This window comes from Manihot esculenta, chromosome 5 (genome assembly GCF_001659605.2).
Source record: "Manihot esculenta cultivar AM560-2 chromosome 5, M.esculenta_v8, whole genome shotgun sequence".
Taxonomy (NCBI): Eukaryota; Viridiplantae; Streptophyta; class Magnoliopsida; order Malpighiales; family Euphorbiaceae; genus Manihot; species Manihot esculenta.
The window spans coordinates 5,101,250-5,119,016 of NC_035165.2; the positions used below are offsets into that span (position 1 = coordinate 5,101,250).

The 17,767-nt window shown below is 39.1% G+C and overlaps 2 protein-coding genes across 2 annotated transcripts; both read right to left on the reverse strand.

Annotated features, from left to right (window-relative positions):
* Positions 1-488: 488 nt before the first annotated feature.
* LOC110615715 (ribose-phosphate pyrophosphokinase 1) lies at positions 489-6,157 on the reverse strand. The gene is made up of 9 exons (XM_021757757.2): positions 5,903-6,157; positions 5,578-5,763; positions 4,857-5,105; positions 4,568-4,711; positions 4,102-4,269; positions 3,445-3,514; positions 1,900-1,981; positions 1,258-1,417; positions 489-804 (listed from the first exon to the last, which is right to left on the reverse strand). The coding sequence occupies exons 1-9, from the start codon at positions 6,002-6,004 to the stop codon at positions 766-768; spliced, it is 1,200 nt and encodes a 399-aa protein (XP_021613449.1). The 5' UTR covers positions 6,005-6,157; the 3' UTR covers positions 489-765.
* A 6,999-nt stretch (positions 6,158-13,156) lies between these two features.
* On the reverse strand, positions 13,157-17,633 carry LOC110615505 (NADH dehydrogenase [ubiquinone] 1 alpha subcomplex assembly factor 3). Its single transcript, XM_021757380.1, has 6 exons — positions 17,606-17,633; positions 17,051-17,364; positions 16,853-16,969; positions 16,643-16,677; positions 13,942-14,042; positions 13,157-13,516 (listed from the first exon to the last, which is right to left on the reverse strand). The coding sequence occupies exons 2-6, from the start codon at positions 17,224-17,226 to the stop codon at positions 13,430-13,432; spliced, it is 516 nt and encodes a 171-aa protein (XP_021613072.1). The 5' UTR covers positions 17,227-17,364; positions 17,606-17,633; the 3' UTR covers positions 13,157-13,429.
* Positions 17,634-17,767: the final 134 nt, after the last annotated feature.

Genomic DNA, 17,767 nt, shown 5'->3' on the forward strand with positions numbered 1-17,767 from the left:
TCACATCACATTAGGTTAATTACGGATACTATTAAAATTTAAATTACATTATATAGAATAAAATAAACACCGCGGATTTCGATTGCCTGCCTTTATAAATAACCTCAGGACCGTTTTGTATAGAGTAAAATACAAGTATCCTGCAAATAAAATTCAATAGTAGATATAAATTATAATTTTTTAATTAATTTTTAAAGAATATAATTTAGAGGTTTATAACCAAGAAAATGATACTTGTGACTTTGGATGAAATGTGATCATCGATTTTTTTTTTTTTTTTAAATTGCTCCAGAGCACTTTCCTTGGGTCCATTGGCACATGTACGCACCTAAACCCGCAGCCGCTGTCGATGATAGAACAACACACTGCAGCAAGCATCAGCTAGCCAATTGAATGCATCATTCACAGATCCAATGAGAAGACCATAGCCAAAAATCTATTACATACACAGGAACCGTACCAAAAAGCATTCATGAAACTAAAGCAGTGAGTAATGAATAAATTTGGTATAGATATGAAATAATTTTATAATCAAGATCATCATATAAGGGGAATAAAAGTAAAAACGTAAGGCCTCGAAGACGAGTCTAGCTCAAGCTATCAAAAACGCGCCCAACAACCCCTGTTTATCAAGCTCACCACACAAAAGGCTAAAGACATGGTCTCTCTACAGAATACTTTTTTGACTTTGCTGTATATTGATTACACTTTCCAAGGACGGCTAAAAGTTGGCAGCTGGGAGACAAACCACTACTTGTCAACTGATCAGTCAATGCCCAAGCTCGAACAGGGTTCAAAGCCACCCTGACAATGAGAGAAAAAAAAATCCAGAATGAAACTATTCTATTCTATGGCTATCAGTTCCAAAGTGAGATAAATCTCTATATAGATGAAAGAAATTGGACAATAAGGCGCATGGAGCACCAGCCATTAATGAAAGATGTATCAATTTCGAAGTTTTCCTGTTTAAGACAATAGACCAATAAAATATAAGAACTCTTCTGAAATAGAACTGGTAATTTCACTCATTGGTTTTGCGTTCAAATTTCTGAAGAGTAATTATGCTTGCATGATCTTATTTTAACATGCATATGCATTGCTCAAGGGAAGAAATAAAAAAGAGAGGAAACCGCAACACATCTGCGTTTTTGGGGCAAAAACAAATAAAATAAATTTCATAATTCACATTTGGGTAAGGTTCAACTACATTGAGTTCACTATTATGTTACTCCAATTCTACTGAAAGATGCTACTCACAGAGCAGTCATCATGAACGCGCCATATGGTCTCGCCCAGGAGATTTGCCACTGACAAGACAGTGAGCTGAGGGAAGTAGTTCTGCTCCGACACTGGTATTGTGTTGGTTATGATCACTTCTTGAAAAAGACCACTTGATAATCTCTCTATAGCAGGAGGACTGCAAATAAAATCGCAAAGTAGTGAATTCTTATGTAAAACAACATCAGTTGCATGGATGATCATGCTGTAAATGTTATCCAAAAGATAATAGGGGCAGCACCTGTGTTCAGCCAAATGAAAGAATTTTGAAGTACTTCAGCTACAATTAATGGTCGTAATTGTAAACTGATGGTCACAGTCAAACATCTAGTCTAACTAACTTTAAGTTAGTTCTGTAGTGAACTGAAACTGCACATTAGATAGCAAACAGATTTTGCCTAACAGCTTTGGATCCAACACACAATAAGAATTCCAACTACCAAAGGGTCTAATACTGATTTTTCTTATTTCTAAAAAATTACTGAAAATATGCATAAATATAAAAGGCAAGACAGTGATTGTCGTTTATTCCAGTTGACAGTTAACACCCTCCATTGAACCGTCTGAAACCAAAATTTTCATAATATACGATAGAATATTGTTCCAAAGGGATCCAAATACCTGAAAACAGCATGTGTACTGCATGCATAGACCTCCCTTGCTCCCTCCTGATGCAATAAAGCTGCACCTTTAGTGATAGTCCCTGCACCAAACAAACAAGAAGCAAGGATTAGGGTGTTAAATGATAGCAACAGCAAAGACAAACTGAAAAACTTATCAGAACCTGACCAAAATTAGTGGTCAAATGAGTTAAACCATGAAACATGGTATCAAACTCTTTTCTCTTACTGATGAGAAATATACACGTCAAAAGGGTCAAACACAGTGAGACCAACAGCTCTTTTAATAACAAAAAGAAAAAAGTTCCCTTTAATTTTCTCATCCTCTCCTTCCACTTTCCTTTACTACACAAGATCACGGTTTTAAATGCGGTCATGGTCACGGCTAATAGAAACAAACATATAACAGCTGTAACATAACAGTAATAGCCAAGCGCTATGCAGATTTTTAAAAAAATTACAAAGTTCATAAAATAGACAGATATTGGTAGATACAAGTAAAACTAAGACACCCAACTATATAATATGCATAAATACATTAAAGCTATTATTCTTAAAGACCACTAGCACTAATTGATTTATAGCCAATAATCTATTAGATAGTGAATAATTCACCTAACAGATTTTTTTATTAAAAGAATTACAACAAATCTTTTTCAACTTTTTCGACGAACACATTCATAGAATATGTTGTGTAATGGAATAGATGATGATTCTTAGCTTAAAAGGAGAGATTTGTAGAATGAGGAGAAATATGATTGAGAGAATACAATAGAAACCACTACTTTGGATGGCTGAAATACTCAGAAATGAAGAGAAAGGAAGAACTTGTATATGACTTAGATAATGCGTAATTGGGGAAACAGCAACTGTTACTTAACATCAAATACCGGTCAACATCATTATGCAACAGTAGTAACAAATATTATCCATATAACAGGTAACCGACTCCTCAAAAACCTATAAATAACAGCCATTTGTTACTTGAAACCATGCACAAGGCCAGGACATACTTCAAAGGCCCCAACACCATTTTCCCTCTACTTTTAGTGGTCCTTCCACCAAGAAACGTGAAATACTGGAACCTCCCCTCTGAGGGACACCACTCTTTGGTTTCATCAAGGTAAAAAATGACACAAAATAAGTTCCAGGCAAGTCTTGAACCTCGACTTATTGAGTTATGACTGGATTCAAACTCACATAAACATAAATGACCAATGCCACTTAGGTGATGGTGGTTTTAATATAAAAAATTGTTCACTATATACTTGTACAATTTACAACTAAAATAAGAAAGAGTTAAGATAACCAAATAAAATTCATAATTTTATGAAAATATATGCAATGTGCACATACATGTAGTCTATATTCCAACAAAAGTCATCAATGGTCAAGTCAATGAAAAATTCTCCAGGCATTCCTCAACTTGATGCTCAATATAGTTAGATAATCATAGCTATAACCTGTTCCTTTGACGTTAAGAGATATTTGTATCATGCATTTTCTATAGAACAATGCAGCAACTTAGATTTTGAGCAAAGCTCACCAGCTGTGTCAATCATGTCATCAACCATAACAGCAACTTTTCCCTTCACATCCCCTATCAAATTCATCACCTGCAAGATGCCATTCAACAAACAATCACATCTTGCAACTTCAATGCATACAACTAACTCAATAAAATCACTTGTCAGAGGGCTTGTAATGTCAGATGCATACAATAAAAGTAACGTGATGCCCTCATTTCCTGCACAAGCACAATGGGATGATGTGGAAGTGAAAAGGCAAAGCCTGAGCTAGCGGTGAGGAAGGGGGAAAATATATTTCTAATCTTTATTTAAAGACTATCACATTTAAAATTTTTAGCTTACAATCAATCATTTAAATGCCAAAATTTTATTTAATTATTAAAATTAATATGTCCAAATGAACAACTTCTAATAGCACTTCTTCCATTCCACGTTAAACATTTATTTATGTTAATTTAGAAATTGTGCTCTTGTAGTGAACGTCTCTTTTGCTATGTCAAACCTATTGTATGGAGATTCTATCCCTATATTTCTTAGCATGGAGTGCTAATGCAACAGTGCAGAGACGTATAAAAATTGGTAGAACATATAGCAGTAGCATACTCCATTAAAGGGAAAAAAAACACTCAATTAAGCATAAGAAAGAAGAGTGTAAGACAGTAAGTAGATTCTACCTCTGCAACATTGTGCCCGTGTCTCCTTTTATCTACAATGGCTAGAGGTGCATCTGATAATTTCTTGGCAAAAGCACGTGCTCTTGCTACACCACCAACATCAGGGGAGACTACCACCAAGTCATCAGAACATATGGTCTTGCTTGCAAGGTAATCAAGTATCACAGGCTGGTGGGGCACAAAGAAATAGGTATCGGTTGTTTCAGTGGAGCATACAGATGAGTAATCATATGATCAACATGGAAGCAAGACCATTAGCAACAAAAACCTCTATTTACGGTCAAAAGATAGGTATAAGACATCAGCCTCTCATGACTCTATATAGACCACTTGAAACCACTTCAAAAAAAAAATTAACTCTGTTTAGGCCTTAGTGTAGGTTACCTGAACTTTACATCACACTCCTACAACAATACCTTTGAAATTTTTTGTAACAGTCACAATCACAGATACAATGGTTCATTACCTGACCATACACATGATCCACGGGAATATCAAAATAGCCCATTGACTGCCCAGAATGAAGATCACAAGCAAGAACACGGTTTGCACCTGCTTCTGTGATCAAATTTGCAACAAGTTTGGCTGCAATGGATTCTCGCCCTTGAGTCTGAAACAACAAAAGATAAAATAAATAAAATGTTGAATAATATTCGTAAACCTAAGGAAAGAAAGAGAGGGCCCACGCTGCATGGTCTAAGTTACAAAATTATATTGACTAATTTTGCAAATATTAAGGTCATTACAGTGTTTACCTTCCTATCAGCTCTGGCATACCCAAAATATGGAATTACTGCAGTAATATTTTTGGCTGATGCCCTCCGGCAAGCATCAATCATTATCAAAAGCTCCATGAGATTCTCATTTGCAGGAGGGCACGTAGGTTGCACAAGATAAACATCACAGCCTCTTACACTTTCTTGCAATTGAACATAAATCTCACCATCAGCGAACCGCTTTATTTTAATCTTTCCAAGTTCCAAACCCATATAGCTTGCGATTTCCTACATAGCATAAACAACAATAAATCAGAAATTGAGTAAATATAAAGTTATAATTTGTGTAATAATTGTGAAATTTGCAAACAAACCTAACAAACCGAAAATTAAATGGAAGTGCTCAAAAGATTAAAACGGAATTACAGTTGAGTTCTATAGACAGATTGTTGTCAAGACCAACTATTGGAAGAGGGGGATTTTTGTAATTTTTTGTTTATCGAAGAAATTTTTGAACAAATATATGTCGTAGACCCTAAGGATTCAATTGAAAACTGTCTTGACAAATTAAAAAGAAGCCTTGAGAGCTAATACATGGAATGTTAGCAAAACCATCAAATAAACTACCTAAGAAATTGGGGGAAAACAATCAGATAAGCTAATACACGGTCAGAACTTGTAATGCACTCTTCAGAAGCAAAAATTAACCAAATGAATGTGTTTTCTGTGGAGCGATGAAGTGAGGGAGGGGGAAATATACCTGAGAGAGTGCAGGATTGGCAGTGCCAGAGAAGATGCGGAGCCTGGTGTCATGTCTACTAGGAATAGCGTTTCCCAAATGGCTTTTGGAAGCTAAAAAACTTGGGAATGATTGTTCGCTAGGACTGAGGAGTTGGATGCATGGTTTACCATTCTCAAACTTGAGCGGCTCTACCAGATTACACCTCTACAACAGACGGAAGCATACAGTACCAGTGGATAGACAAACACACATACATAAGACGAAAATAAATTTATTAGCAAAATGGAGAACTGGTCAGTTCGAAATTTGAAGGACGGAAAAAAAAAAAAGAGGAAGCGCTTACGACGCCGTGTCCGAGTGGGAAGCGAGGCTCTTTGGAGAAGAAACTGGAAGAACGATGAAAAGAAGTGGATATTGTGGTGGATAAGTGAAGCAGAGATGCCATTGTTATTAATAAAGCGAGCGCCGAGTGAGCGAGAGAGAGAATTGATCAGACCAGACCAGACCCACAAGGTTATGGTTTCAGACGCTTCTCATTTTCCTTGAGAAGGGAGGAGCAGCTCCCGCTAAGCTTAGCATAATAAGACTCACCGACCATTCATATTTCATTTAATTTGCCAAAAACGCTTCAAATTGCACCTAGCCCGAAAATTAATTAGGACTCCAATCCTTTATTTTAGTCAATTAGGCTACTAAATTGTTCGAATTTTATTAATTTAAGCCTGAATGTCTCGAATCCAGATGCATTCAGTTCGTTAGCCGATGCTTGGTGCGATGTGATTTGCGAATTTGGTGCATGCTCGTACCGGAGAACCCAAGGCAAATTGTCACAGCCATCCTGTTTTTTTTTTTTTTTTCTGAAAATTTAAAAATATTTTGTATAAGGCTGAGCCAGATTTAAGAAGATGGGTGATGATTTGCCAGGCCAGCATAGACACCCAGTAGACACCCGGTAGACCTATGGGCACTCAGTAGGTCTATGAAATAATCGACAGTCTGAAGGCAAGCAGGACTGCCAGGCTCGCGAGGAACTTCAAGCTCGCAAGCCTGGCACTTGAGGACCCAAGAGCGCTGGATACAGACAAGATTAGGCTGGGCTACAAATGCATGAGGGATTGGACAGTCTAGCCAAGCCCAGACCTCCAGGAAGCTGCAAGGGAGCCCAATGCCAGAGAACGAGGGAAAGGCAGTAGCTTTTAAGAGAAGCTTCCAGTGGGGACCACAACTCCAGAACCTATCTCCTAATCTGCCTTGGTCTCCGAGCTATTGTAATTATTTATTGTTTAGAAACTTCTGGAACTTCTCTCCTGTAAATATAAAAGCTACACTTGTATTCTTTGTATAGTTGGTTAGAGAGATTGTGAGTAAGAGAGATTCTAATACTTGTACAACACTTTTCTGCAAGCAATACCAGCACTTCTTCTTTCCTCTATATCTGTGATTGTGGGTGTATACTATTCTTCTTCTTCTTCTCCATACTCTATTTCTGTTGTGTGAGAGTCTTGCTGGTTCTAGTTGAGGAACCACTGGTAGGCTGACTTGGTCTTGGTGACTGAGTGTCGCACGGTGCCACGCTGAATTTCGACTGATTGTGGATTAAGAATAAAAGGACCGTGACAGTTGGTATCAGAGCGTGAAGAAGCTGAGATGGCAGATCCAATTGATCAGTCTGGTCATGGGAGCTATGGTAGCAGTGAAGAACAACCTCTGGTGGTGGTGCAACCTTTTACAAAGAAGAAGGGAGTCAGAGGGAAGTCTCGTGAGCCTTCTCGTGCTTCCAGCGAGCTGGAAGACTTGAAGATGAGAATGGCCAAGGTAGAGCTGAAGCTTATCGATGGTGAGGAAAAGTTTGAGGAAATTGACTTGCACTTGGAAACTTGCTGCGGCTGCTGAGGAGTTCCGTGAGGAGGTGCAAACTGCCTTGAACAGTGCCATTGAGAAACTAGCTAGTGACAACGAGACTGCTCACCACACCTTTGGAGAAGAGGTGGCTACACTGAAGGAGGAGAACCGTTACTTGCGAGAGGAGTTGGACCAAGTGCTTGGCAAACTTAGTGAAGTCGTTGACGAGCTAGCCTTGGTGAAGAAGGTTGTGGTGCAAGGGAATACTTCCAGCCCGTCAACATATGTGGGAATGTTGGCCACTGCACAGAGAATGGAGGTACCTAAACCTTCTTCTTTCAAAGGCTCTAGAAATGCTAAAGAGATTGAAAATTTCCTTTGGATCATGGAACATTATTTTAGAGCGATGGGAATTATCGATGAGGGCGTCAAGGTGGACAATGCAACACTGAACACTGTACTTGGCTGATACAACAATGGTGTGGTGGTGGAGACGTCATGCTGATATAGAGAAAGGACTTTGCACCATTGCCACCTAGGGGGACTTTAAAAAGGAACTGAAGAGGCAGTTCTATCCGGAGAACATTGCACATGAGGCGAGGGCTAAATTGAGGAGACTGACCTAGCGAGGAAGTGTTCGGGATTATGTGAAAGAATTCTCTGAAGTGTTGTTAGAGATTCCAGATTATCCTGATAGTGAGGCCCTCTTTTTCTTTATGGACAGTCTCCAGAACTGGGTGAGGATGGAAGTGCAACAGAGGGTGCACAGGACTTGGCCACGACAATCTCTATACCTGAGTCGGTTGTGGAGCTTAAGAGACCGGACAATGGAAAGGCCAAGACTCACAAGACTAGAGAAGGAGGGGACAACTTGCAGGAGAAGACTGGACTTTCTAAGAACGGGAAGAGAAAGGAAGGAGGCTTCAAGTTTAAGAAGCCTGAATACAAAGCTGGTGACAGGCCCCCAATCAAGTGCTTCTTGTGTGAAGGCCCTCACAGGGTCAGGGAGTGTCCTAAACGTAACAAGCTGTTGACGCTTGTGGAAGAAAAGGAATCAGGTGGCAAATAGGGTGAGGAAGTCAGCATGGGATCTTTGCAACTTGCCGCTACCATGATTAAGCAAGAACCCCCGAAAGTGAAGAAGGGGCAGCTCTTTGCTAGTGTGAAGGTGGGTGAACATGAATTGAAGGCATTGGTGGATACAGGGGCTTCCAATAATTTTATGAGACTTGAAGAGGCAAATCGGCTAGGGATCAAGTACGAAAGGACCCTTGCATAGATGAAGGTTGTAAATTCAAAGCCCAACATGGTTCATGGCATTGTCGGAGAGGTACCTATCAAGATTGGAGAATGGCAAGGTAACCTTGACTTCTCTATTGTGCCTATGGATGATTATACTTATATTTTGGGTATGGAATTTATGGATGGTGCGCATGCTATCCCTATGCCATTTGTGGACTCCATGTGCATTATGGAGAAAGGGAATGTGTGCACTATCCCATTGATGAGGAGCAGGATCGGCGATGCAATTGGCCAAAGGAGTTAGGCAAAAGGAGCAGACTTATCTTGTGGCTTTAAGGGAAGAAACCGGGGCCAATTGCTTGATGTGCCTAAGGAAGTCCTACCTGTGCTTGATGACTTTGGCGATGTGATGCCCCCTGAACTACTGAATAAGTTACCTCTGAGGAGAGAAGTTGACCATGTGATTGAACTAGAGTCTAGTGCCAAGCCACCAGCTGGAGTGTCATACAGACTTGCCCCACCAAAGCTAGAAGAGCTGAGGAAGCAATTGAAAGAATTGCTAAAAGATGGCTTCATACAGCCATCAAAAGCACCTTATGCAGCACCAATGATTTTTCAGAAAAAGAAGGATGGCTCTCTTCGGATGTGCATTGACTACCGTGCACTCAACAAGGTGATGGTCAAGAACAAATACCCAATCCCTCTTATTGTTGATTTATTTGATCAATTGGGGGAAGCTCGATGGTTTTCGAAGATAGACTTGCGATCAGAGTACTACCAAGTTAAAATAGACAAAGGTGATGAACCGAAGACCGCCTGTGTGACAAGGTACGCATGATTTGAATTTTATGTTATGCCTTTTAGACATACTATTGCCCTTGCTACTTTCTGCATACTAATGAATAAGGTGTTCCAACCATTTCTTGTTAAGTTTGTTGTAGTATATCTTGATAACATTGTGGTGTATAGCACAAGACTTTGGAAGAGCACCTTGAGCATTTGAGACAGGTTTTCCAAGTGCTGAGGGAGAACCAGCTATATGTGAAGAAGGAGAAGTGTGCATTTGCTTAGCAGGAGGCGTCGTTTCTTGGTCACATCATTAGTGGTGACAGAATTCGGATGGACGAGGCAAAAATCGAAGCTATACAAGATTAGGAGGTACCAAAGAAAGTTATTGAAGTCAGATCATTCTTGGACCTCGCTAACTATTATAGAAGATCCATCTGGGGCTATTCAACCATTGTAGCTCCCCTAACTGACTTGTTGAAGAAAGATCATAAATGGGATTGGGATGAACAATGTTGGTGTGCCTTTGAAGAGCTGAAGAGGGAAATCACAGAGGAGCCAGTCCTGGTGTAGCCAGATTATGGCAAACCATTTGAGGTGCATATATACGCATTTGATTTTGCCATAGGCGGAGTGTTGATGCAAGGAGGACATCCAGTGGCCTATAAGAGCATAAAGCTAAATGAGACGGAAAGGAAGTACACGGTGCACGAAAAGGAGATGATGGTTGTGGTTCATCGTCTATGCACCTGGAGGCATTATTTGTTGGGCAGTAGGTTTGTGGTGAAGATAGATAAGGTAGCCACGAGCTACTTCTTGACACAAAAGAAACTCTCCCCAAAGCAAGCTAGGTGGCAAGTGTTTCTAGCTGAATTTGACTTTGTCATGGTATACAAGCTAGGGAGGATAAACCTTATTGCGGATGCTCTAAGTCGTAAAGTCGAGTTAGCTGCTACAAGCCAGCCTAATTTTATCATTGGAGGAGCATGTAAGGCAGGCGATGGCTTTAGATGTGCAGGCTAGGCAGTTGCAGGCACTGGTGTGGACTGAAAAACTGCGGAGATTTGTGGCAGATGGGGATGTCTTGCGAACCACCAGTAGGTGCTTATATGTGCTAGACTGGGCAGAGCTGTGGAAAGAGATCATCTGCGAGTGCCATAACTCGCTATGGGTTGGCCACCCAGAGGCTGCGCGCACGCAGGCATTGATTGAGCGCACTTACTACTGGCCAAGAATGCACGATGATGTTGAGCGTTATGTTAAGACCTTCCTGGTTTGTCAACAAGACAAGGGTAAGCAGAAAAAACCTGCAGGGTTGCTAGAGCCATTGCCAATTCCTGACAAACCGTGGGAGTCCATTTCGATGGAATTTATCGTTGGCTTGCCAAAGGTTGAGGGCTATGGCAATATCATAGCGGTGGTTGACAGATTCAGCAAGTATGTCATTTTTACGCCCATGCCAGTATCCTTTAATGTTGAAGGTGCAGCTAAGGCATTCTTCCGAAGTGTGGTAAAATACTGGGGCCTCCCAAGGAGCATTGCGAGCAATTGGGACCCCGTTTTACTAGAAGGTTTTGGGGTGAATTGTTCAGAATGATGGGTACTGAGCTGAATTTTTCAACTAGCTTTCACCCGCAAACAAATGGGCAAACCGAGAGAATCAATGCTCTCTTGGAGATGTACCTTTGACACTACGTAAGCGCCAACTAGAAAGATTGTATCCACTTTCTTGACATTGCCTAGTTTTCCTATAATACGCAGAAAAGTGAATCCACAGGCACCAATCCAGCCTTTGACCCCCTTACTTTGGCTACTGGTTATAGGAGAAGGAGCTTTGGAGCCTATAATTTTGTTAAAGGGTGGAATGAAAGACTAAGATAGCCAAAACTTACCTTAGCAAAGCCTCCAAAAAGATGAAGAAATGGGTAGATGTGAGCCGACGAGATGTTGAATACATAGAAGAGGATTTGGTGCTAGTAAAGTTGCTTCCCCACACTGTGCAGAACAATGGTCGCGTTTACAAGGGACTTTTGAGGAGGTATGAGGGCCCCTTCCCTCTGGAGAAGAAAGTTGGTAAGGTAGCATATAAGCTGAAGCTTCCCTACATATTGAGACTCATCCCATCTTATGAGTTTGTTGAAACTTTACTATTAAGATGAGGGGGAGCCATCAAGGAGAGAATCCAACAGAGTACCAACTTCAGTAGCCACCACTCATGGAAACTAAGTGAAGCAGATAATTGCTCATAAGGTGGTACCTAGGAGGGACAATCATCCGAGTTACAAAGAGTATCTGGTGAAGTGAAAGGACTTGCCTGATGCTGAAGTGACATGAGAGCACGAGCTGAACCTCTGGCAGAATGAGGATGAAGTTCTGTCTTATTGGTAGGATGCGACGAGGGCATCGCCAGAATAGCTAAAGGAGAATGTCACAGCCATCTTGTTTCTCCCCGAAAATCTAAAAATATTTTGGACAAGTAATAGGCCAACCAAGGCTGAGCCAGATTTCAGAAGATGGGTGATGACCTGCCGATCCAGCATAGACATCTGGTAGGCCTATGGGCACTCAGTAGGCTTGTGAAATAATTGACAGCCTAGAGGCAAGCAGAACTGTCAGGCCCACGGAGGACTTCAAGCTCGCAGGCCTACTGGCACTCGAGAACCCAGAGACGCTGGACACAGGCAAGGTCGGGCTGGCTGTGAATGCATGAGGGACTGAATAGCCTAGCCAAGCCCGGACCTCCAAGAAGTTGTAGGGAGCCCAGCGCCAGAAAAGGAGGGATAGGCAGCATCTTCAAGGAGAAGTTTCCAGTGGGGACCATAGCTCCAGAACCTGTCTTCCAATCTGCCTTGATCCGCAAGCTAGTGTAATTGTTTATTGTTTAGAGACTTCTGGAACTTCTCACCCCTGTAAATAATTAGTTAGAGAGATTGTGAGTAAGAGAGACTCTAATACTTGTACAACATTTTTCTGCAAGTAATACCAGCACTTCTTCTGTGATTGTGGATGTATACTGTTATTCTTCTTTTCCATACTCTACTTCTGTTGTACGAGATTCTTGCTGGTTTTGATTGAGGAACCACTGATAGGCCGGCTTTGTCTTAGTAACTAAATGCCGCGCCACGCTGAATTTCGGCTTATTGTGGGTCGAGAACAAAAGGACCGTGACAAAATAGTTGGGTTGTGACTCGGTCATTTCATCCAATAATAGCCTTTAATTTGGCGTCAATAATTATAGATGGTGAAAATTCTTAGTTGAAAACCCTAAAATTGCAAACCCAACAATAGCCTTTAATTTGGAATTGTAATCGAAAACCATAAAATTGCAAACCGTAACTATCTGCACGGACTTTTAACAAACATTTTACCTACACTACTTTTTCAGGAAATGAAATGGAAGGAAATCCTCCAATCTTATCCTTTCAATAAGATCATATTAGACATAGTAACCTCTCTGCAAGTTTACTCCTAAGCCCCGACTTCACCCAAACCCCATTATATTCTACAGTTTTCAATCGAATCAAGCACAGCAAACGCTCAGGTAGAAGCAAGGAATTTCACTATCAGTGCAATCACCAATCCTCCATTGTCACTTTCAACTCTTACGCTAGACAATAGTGATTCAATTCACAACTGATTCAACACCAAAAAAAAAACTCACAACTGAAACAATTACATTATTTAGTAACAAATATCCATCATATAAATCAAGATCGAGGGCGGAAACTGTTAAGAAAAACTCACAAAATAATTAAAAATAAGATCTCATCACAGTAAGTAATAATAAACAATTAAACACAAGACATGCAAAGGATACACATCCAAACAGCACTGTCAAATACATATGCAAGTCATGGATCTTATCAGTCAGTTGCTACAAGATATGGAGGGGAAAACTCTTTTAACAAGATCCCAATGACATTAAGGTGAAATGCATTTATGTGATCAAGAAGGTCCACAGGAGAAGGTTGCAGCTGAAGAGCATCCCAGACATTAGACATTATGAAGAAACTCCAGATGGGAGAAGCGCAGCAGCCACAATTCTCCCTTCTTCGTTCAGTATGTTGTAAGTTGATGCTGCATTCCTCTGCAACAAAAGTCAAACAATAGATTACCAAGTGTCCAAGAGAAGCCAGCAACAAATGGCAACATATGAAGAAGGCAATTTGGCATGCAGTATTGGTGATCTGTTAGAATTATTAACTCTTTTTTTTTCAAAGGAATTATTATCTTATTCAATGGAAAATAAACAATCACCAAATCACTTCCACTAATTATATTATCATAATTTAACATGTCTTGATGTGTACAAAGCTTTAACATAAACGAAGTATGTTAAGTTGTCATTTTTATATGGAATCCTTACCCGATTTTCGCTTGATAGGAAGACATGTTTATGATTGCAGACACATTTTGTTCATTCAGCAACCATTTGTTTTGTAAGGTTTTCACAAGCAACAAAAAAACATAGAGCATGAACAACATCCAATTCCCATAAACGAAACAAGTTACCGAGTCAATGGCTTCTAATTTCATGCCAGTAGACCGAATGAAGCGTCCTAATTCTGGGTCAATTTGTTGAATCTGCCTTCCACATCCAAGGATCAAAATCTCTGAAATAAAATAACCACAAGTGAAAGCTAATAAAAGGGGAAAAAGAAAAAGGAAAACCATCTTCTTGGGGGTGTTTCATGCACCAAGGAAAATTTTACAAACTTATCTACCTAAGATAATAAGCAAAAAACCAGACACTTGTGTGTGAGAGAGAGTGAGAGGCCCATGTCCTTGATCAATATTCAAGTACAAATGCAAGTCTAGAGACCATCTCAATTGTCCAAACACATAAGAATAACTTCTATCCATTTGTTCTCACAGTTATCTTAAAAAAATTCTTAATATCTTTCTGCAGCTAGTTAAGTGATGCATAACCTTAAAACTAGCTTTCAGAAGATAGATCATAAACTGATCGCTTCTCAACAGCACAAGGTTGGCATAAATCTATCTACTTTGAGAAATTTTTATTTGGAACATCCCTTCCAAGTTCCAACAGAAGGAATCAAAAACATAAATATCATTGACCCAAACTTTCCTTTCCAAATTAAAACACAAATATCTGACTCTTTCTAAATTTTAATACAAAATTTTAGTAAATATTTCAGTTATTAACTATTTTAAGTAGCTACCCATCCTACCAGTCATTTAATAAGTTTCTAACTAATATCTAGTGATGCAATAGCAATATAAATGATAGTTCCTCAGTCTTAAGTATAGAGAATACTAGGGTCAGCCACAAGCCACTTCCAGTAGCTTTTTTTTTTTTTTTTTGGGGGGGGGGGGGGGATGCGGGGTGGGGGGACCTGAACAGGACCATAGGGACCCATTCCTCATTGTTCAGGTTTGATTCCAATGCGGACATGAATTAAGGCCAGTTCGCTTTTGATTCTAATTGTCAATCAACCAAATCATTGTTTTTTTGGACAAATTAAAATTTTTAATGTACAAACAAAATGGAGGGTGACAAAAATAATTGATAGAAAAAGAATGTGCATTAACTTAAATAAAATGTGTTGGGTTACAATAGTTTAAAAAAAATGATGAATTAAGGTTATGATAAAAAAAAAAGGGAAATGAATATATATATATATATAAGACAATTTTAGGGAAAATAATGAGGCTTGATCTTAATCTTTTTAATAATTGAGATGCATACATCTCCTCTTGTTTTGCAAGTACATTTAAATGTTCCATACCCACCACTTCATTTGAATTTGCATAATCGACCATACTATACTTTACTTTCATTTCCTAAATGAAATTTAGGAAATGCACTTTGAATATGTCGAGTTTTAGCATTTCCTCACTCCATTTGTGTTGGAGTTTCATTTTCATCCAAGTCAGCATATTGACTCTCCTATGTAGGAAATTGACTAGGCTGGACGAATGGTCATTGATTTTGCAGCATGTCATGGACTTTGTTGGTATCTATTGATTAAAATTCAGATTAAAGAAAAAATGAGTTTCCTCAATGATTTCCTTATTCTTGTCACTTTTTGGATGTTTTGAAGAACCTTCACTTAAAATGTTGTATAAATGCTTGGATTAGGAAAAAGAAAATACATAGAGAAGCCTGACTATGATAGAGTAAAAATCGGATGAAATATTGAGTGAACAGGGTAACTAATTAGGAAAATTATAGATTTTGACAAAAAAAAAATGAAAGTTGAAAATAATTGAAAGGATAAGAGAAACTAATTGAGACCATGAAAATTGAGAGATTAGGAGAATTAGACAATGTTGGTCCAAAAAAAAATGGTTTGGGTGGATATTTATAAGAAATTCTAAATTTTTCATCTTTCCAAAATTCCCCTAAAACTAATTATACATGGTTTTACAAAGGTAAAATTGCCATTCCATTTCATATACATTTCTTTTTTTAAAAAAAAAAAAGCAAGAAAAATGGCTAAATGGAAAAGTAGCAAATAAGATGAACTTTTAAATGATCAAGTGACTGTTGACTTTGGGGTGTTTCTCTTTATCTATTTATTTATTTTTAAATAAATTAGGCAGGTCAGAACCAAAAATGGTGAGGCCGAGCCAGTCTGGTGGTTCATGGTTCAAGGGGGAGGAATGACCCCAGAGCAGTAATGGTTTGAGTCAAGCTCAAGAACCATTGATCAATCCTGATCTAGAGTTTGACTGGGCCAGTTCTGGGCCCAACTCGCATATATCATTCCACATCCTAAAAAACATGCCTGAAAGGAGTATGGTAGAGAGCATTTTGACGAAGGCAAAGTGCTTGACTGTGTTTCTTTCACATTCCAGGTGAAAGTAAACAACAGAAATAGACATATTGTGGCCAGCTTGGAAGGACTTTGTCATCCATGACCAAGGATTCCCCCTTGATGAATAATGCGTACAGCCATAAATTTGAAGGGCAAAGACATGGAAACTTTGAAACTATCTAAAGAATTAAACCATTCTCACATAGGAAACAGCAAATCAAAGTGCTTTGATCAGTCAGTTATAAATTTGCTATTGTAGAATGACAAAGAAAATCCAAATAGAGCAATATGAGTTTCCCTTATATTATTGGTTACTTTTATTAGTAGCCAAAGTGAATTACCCTAATCAAATGGATGGCAATTTGAAGCAGATATACACAGCACAGATTGAATGTAGGAAGCATCAAATACCAAAACTCCCCAACTCTCACCTGGTATTGGGCGCAAAATTTGGAAGATAGATAAGCTGCAGCATGGCACACACAAAATGTCAGATGAAGGTGCACAATTACCAATCATAATTCATTTTTGAGCAAACAATATATATAAGACAGCATATATATGTATATAACCAAGAGTAATTGATTTCTATGAACTGAATTTCAGTTTATATATTAAACAAAAGGAGGGGAAAAAAGAACCTTTCAGGAGTTATCTGAGATAAGCGGTTGGGAGACCAAGATAGAAGCAAATTGCCAACGCAAAGCACGCTACCTTCGTACTCGACCCCATTCACCGTGAATCCCGTGTCAGTATACCTTAGAGAGAAGAAAATTAGGAGGATCGCAAATAATCAAAATATGAAAAGTTACTAAAGAATTTTGATATAAAAAAGAAACCCTTGAAAGCGGAGTTGGTCCTGAGGAACGTTGTCGATGAGATTGATCTGGTCGTAGAGAGAGAAAGCGCGTCTCAACGATGGCAACGCATGAGTCCTTCCCTCGACTGCGGGCTTTCGCAGACTCTGTATCAGCTTCGGCAGTGTAGCCACCGCTCTCTGTCGTATTATTGCCATTCCCTTTGTTTTCACTTCCTTCGGCCAAAAGGCCACATCCAATTTCACCCCTCAACTTATATGGGAGGCTCGAGTACTTCAATTTGGGTTCAATCAGGTTTCATCAATCAACCCCCAAATTGCGAAGGCAGTCAAAATCTGACAGATGCCACCGTAAATAAATAAATAAAATATATAACCTTTAAAAAAAATTGAAACCCAGAAGTACGGCCTCCTATTCTCCAAGCATTTAGATTAGAAGCCCAGAAAATTAAACCAATGCAATGAACGTGTACCCTCCAAATCAATTTTGATCAGATAATTCTCGACCAAAAAAAAAATGATCAGATAATTAAAACCAATAAAAGAATTAAAGCCTTATGATAGTGAAGTACAGAACCTGTCATTGCAGTATGCTCACAAAAATAGTACTGAATTTCTTCATCCAAACAACCCTATGTCCCAAATTCCCAATTCGACAAAGTGCAATTTTCTAAATTTAAAAATTATCATGTATGCAAAAACTCATCCGACTTTAACCCTACATATTTTGTTGTGAAAG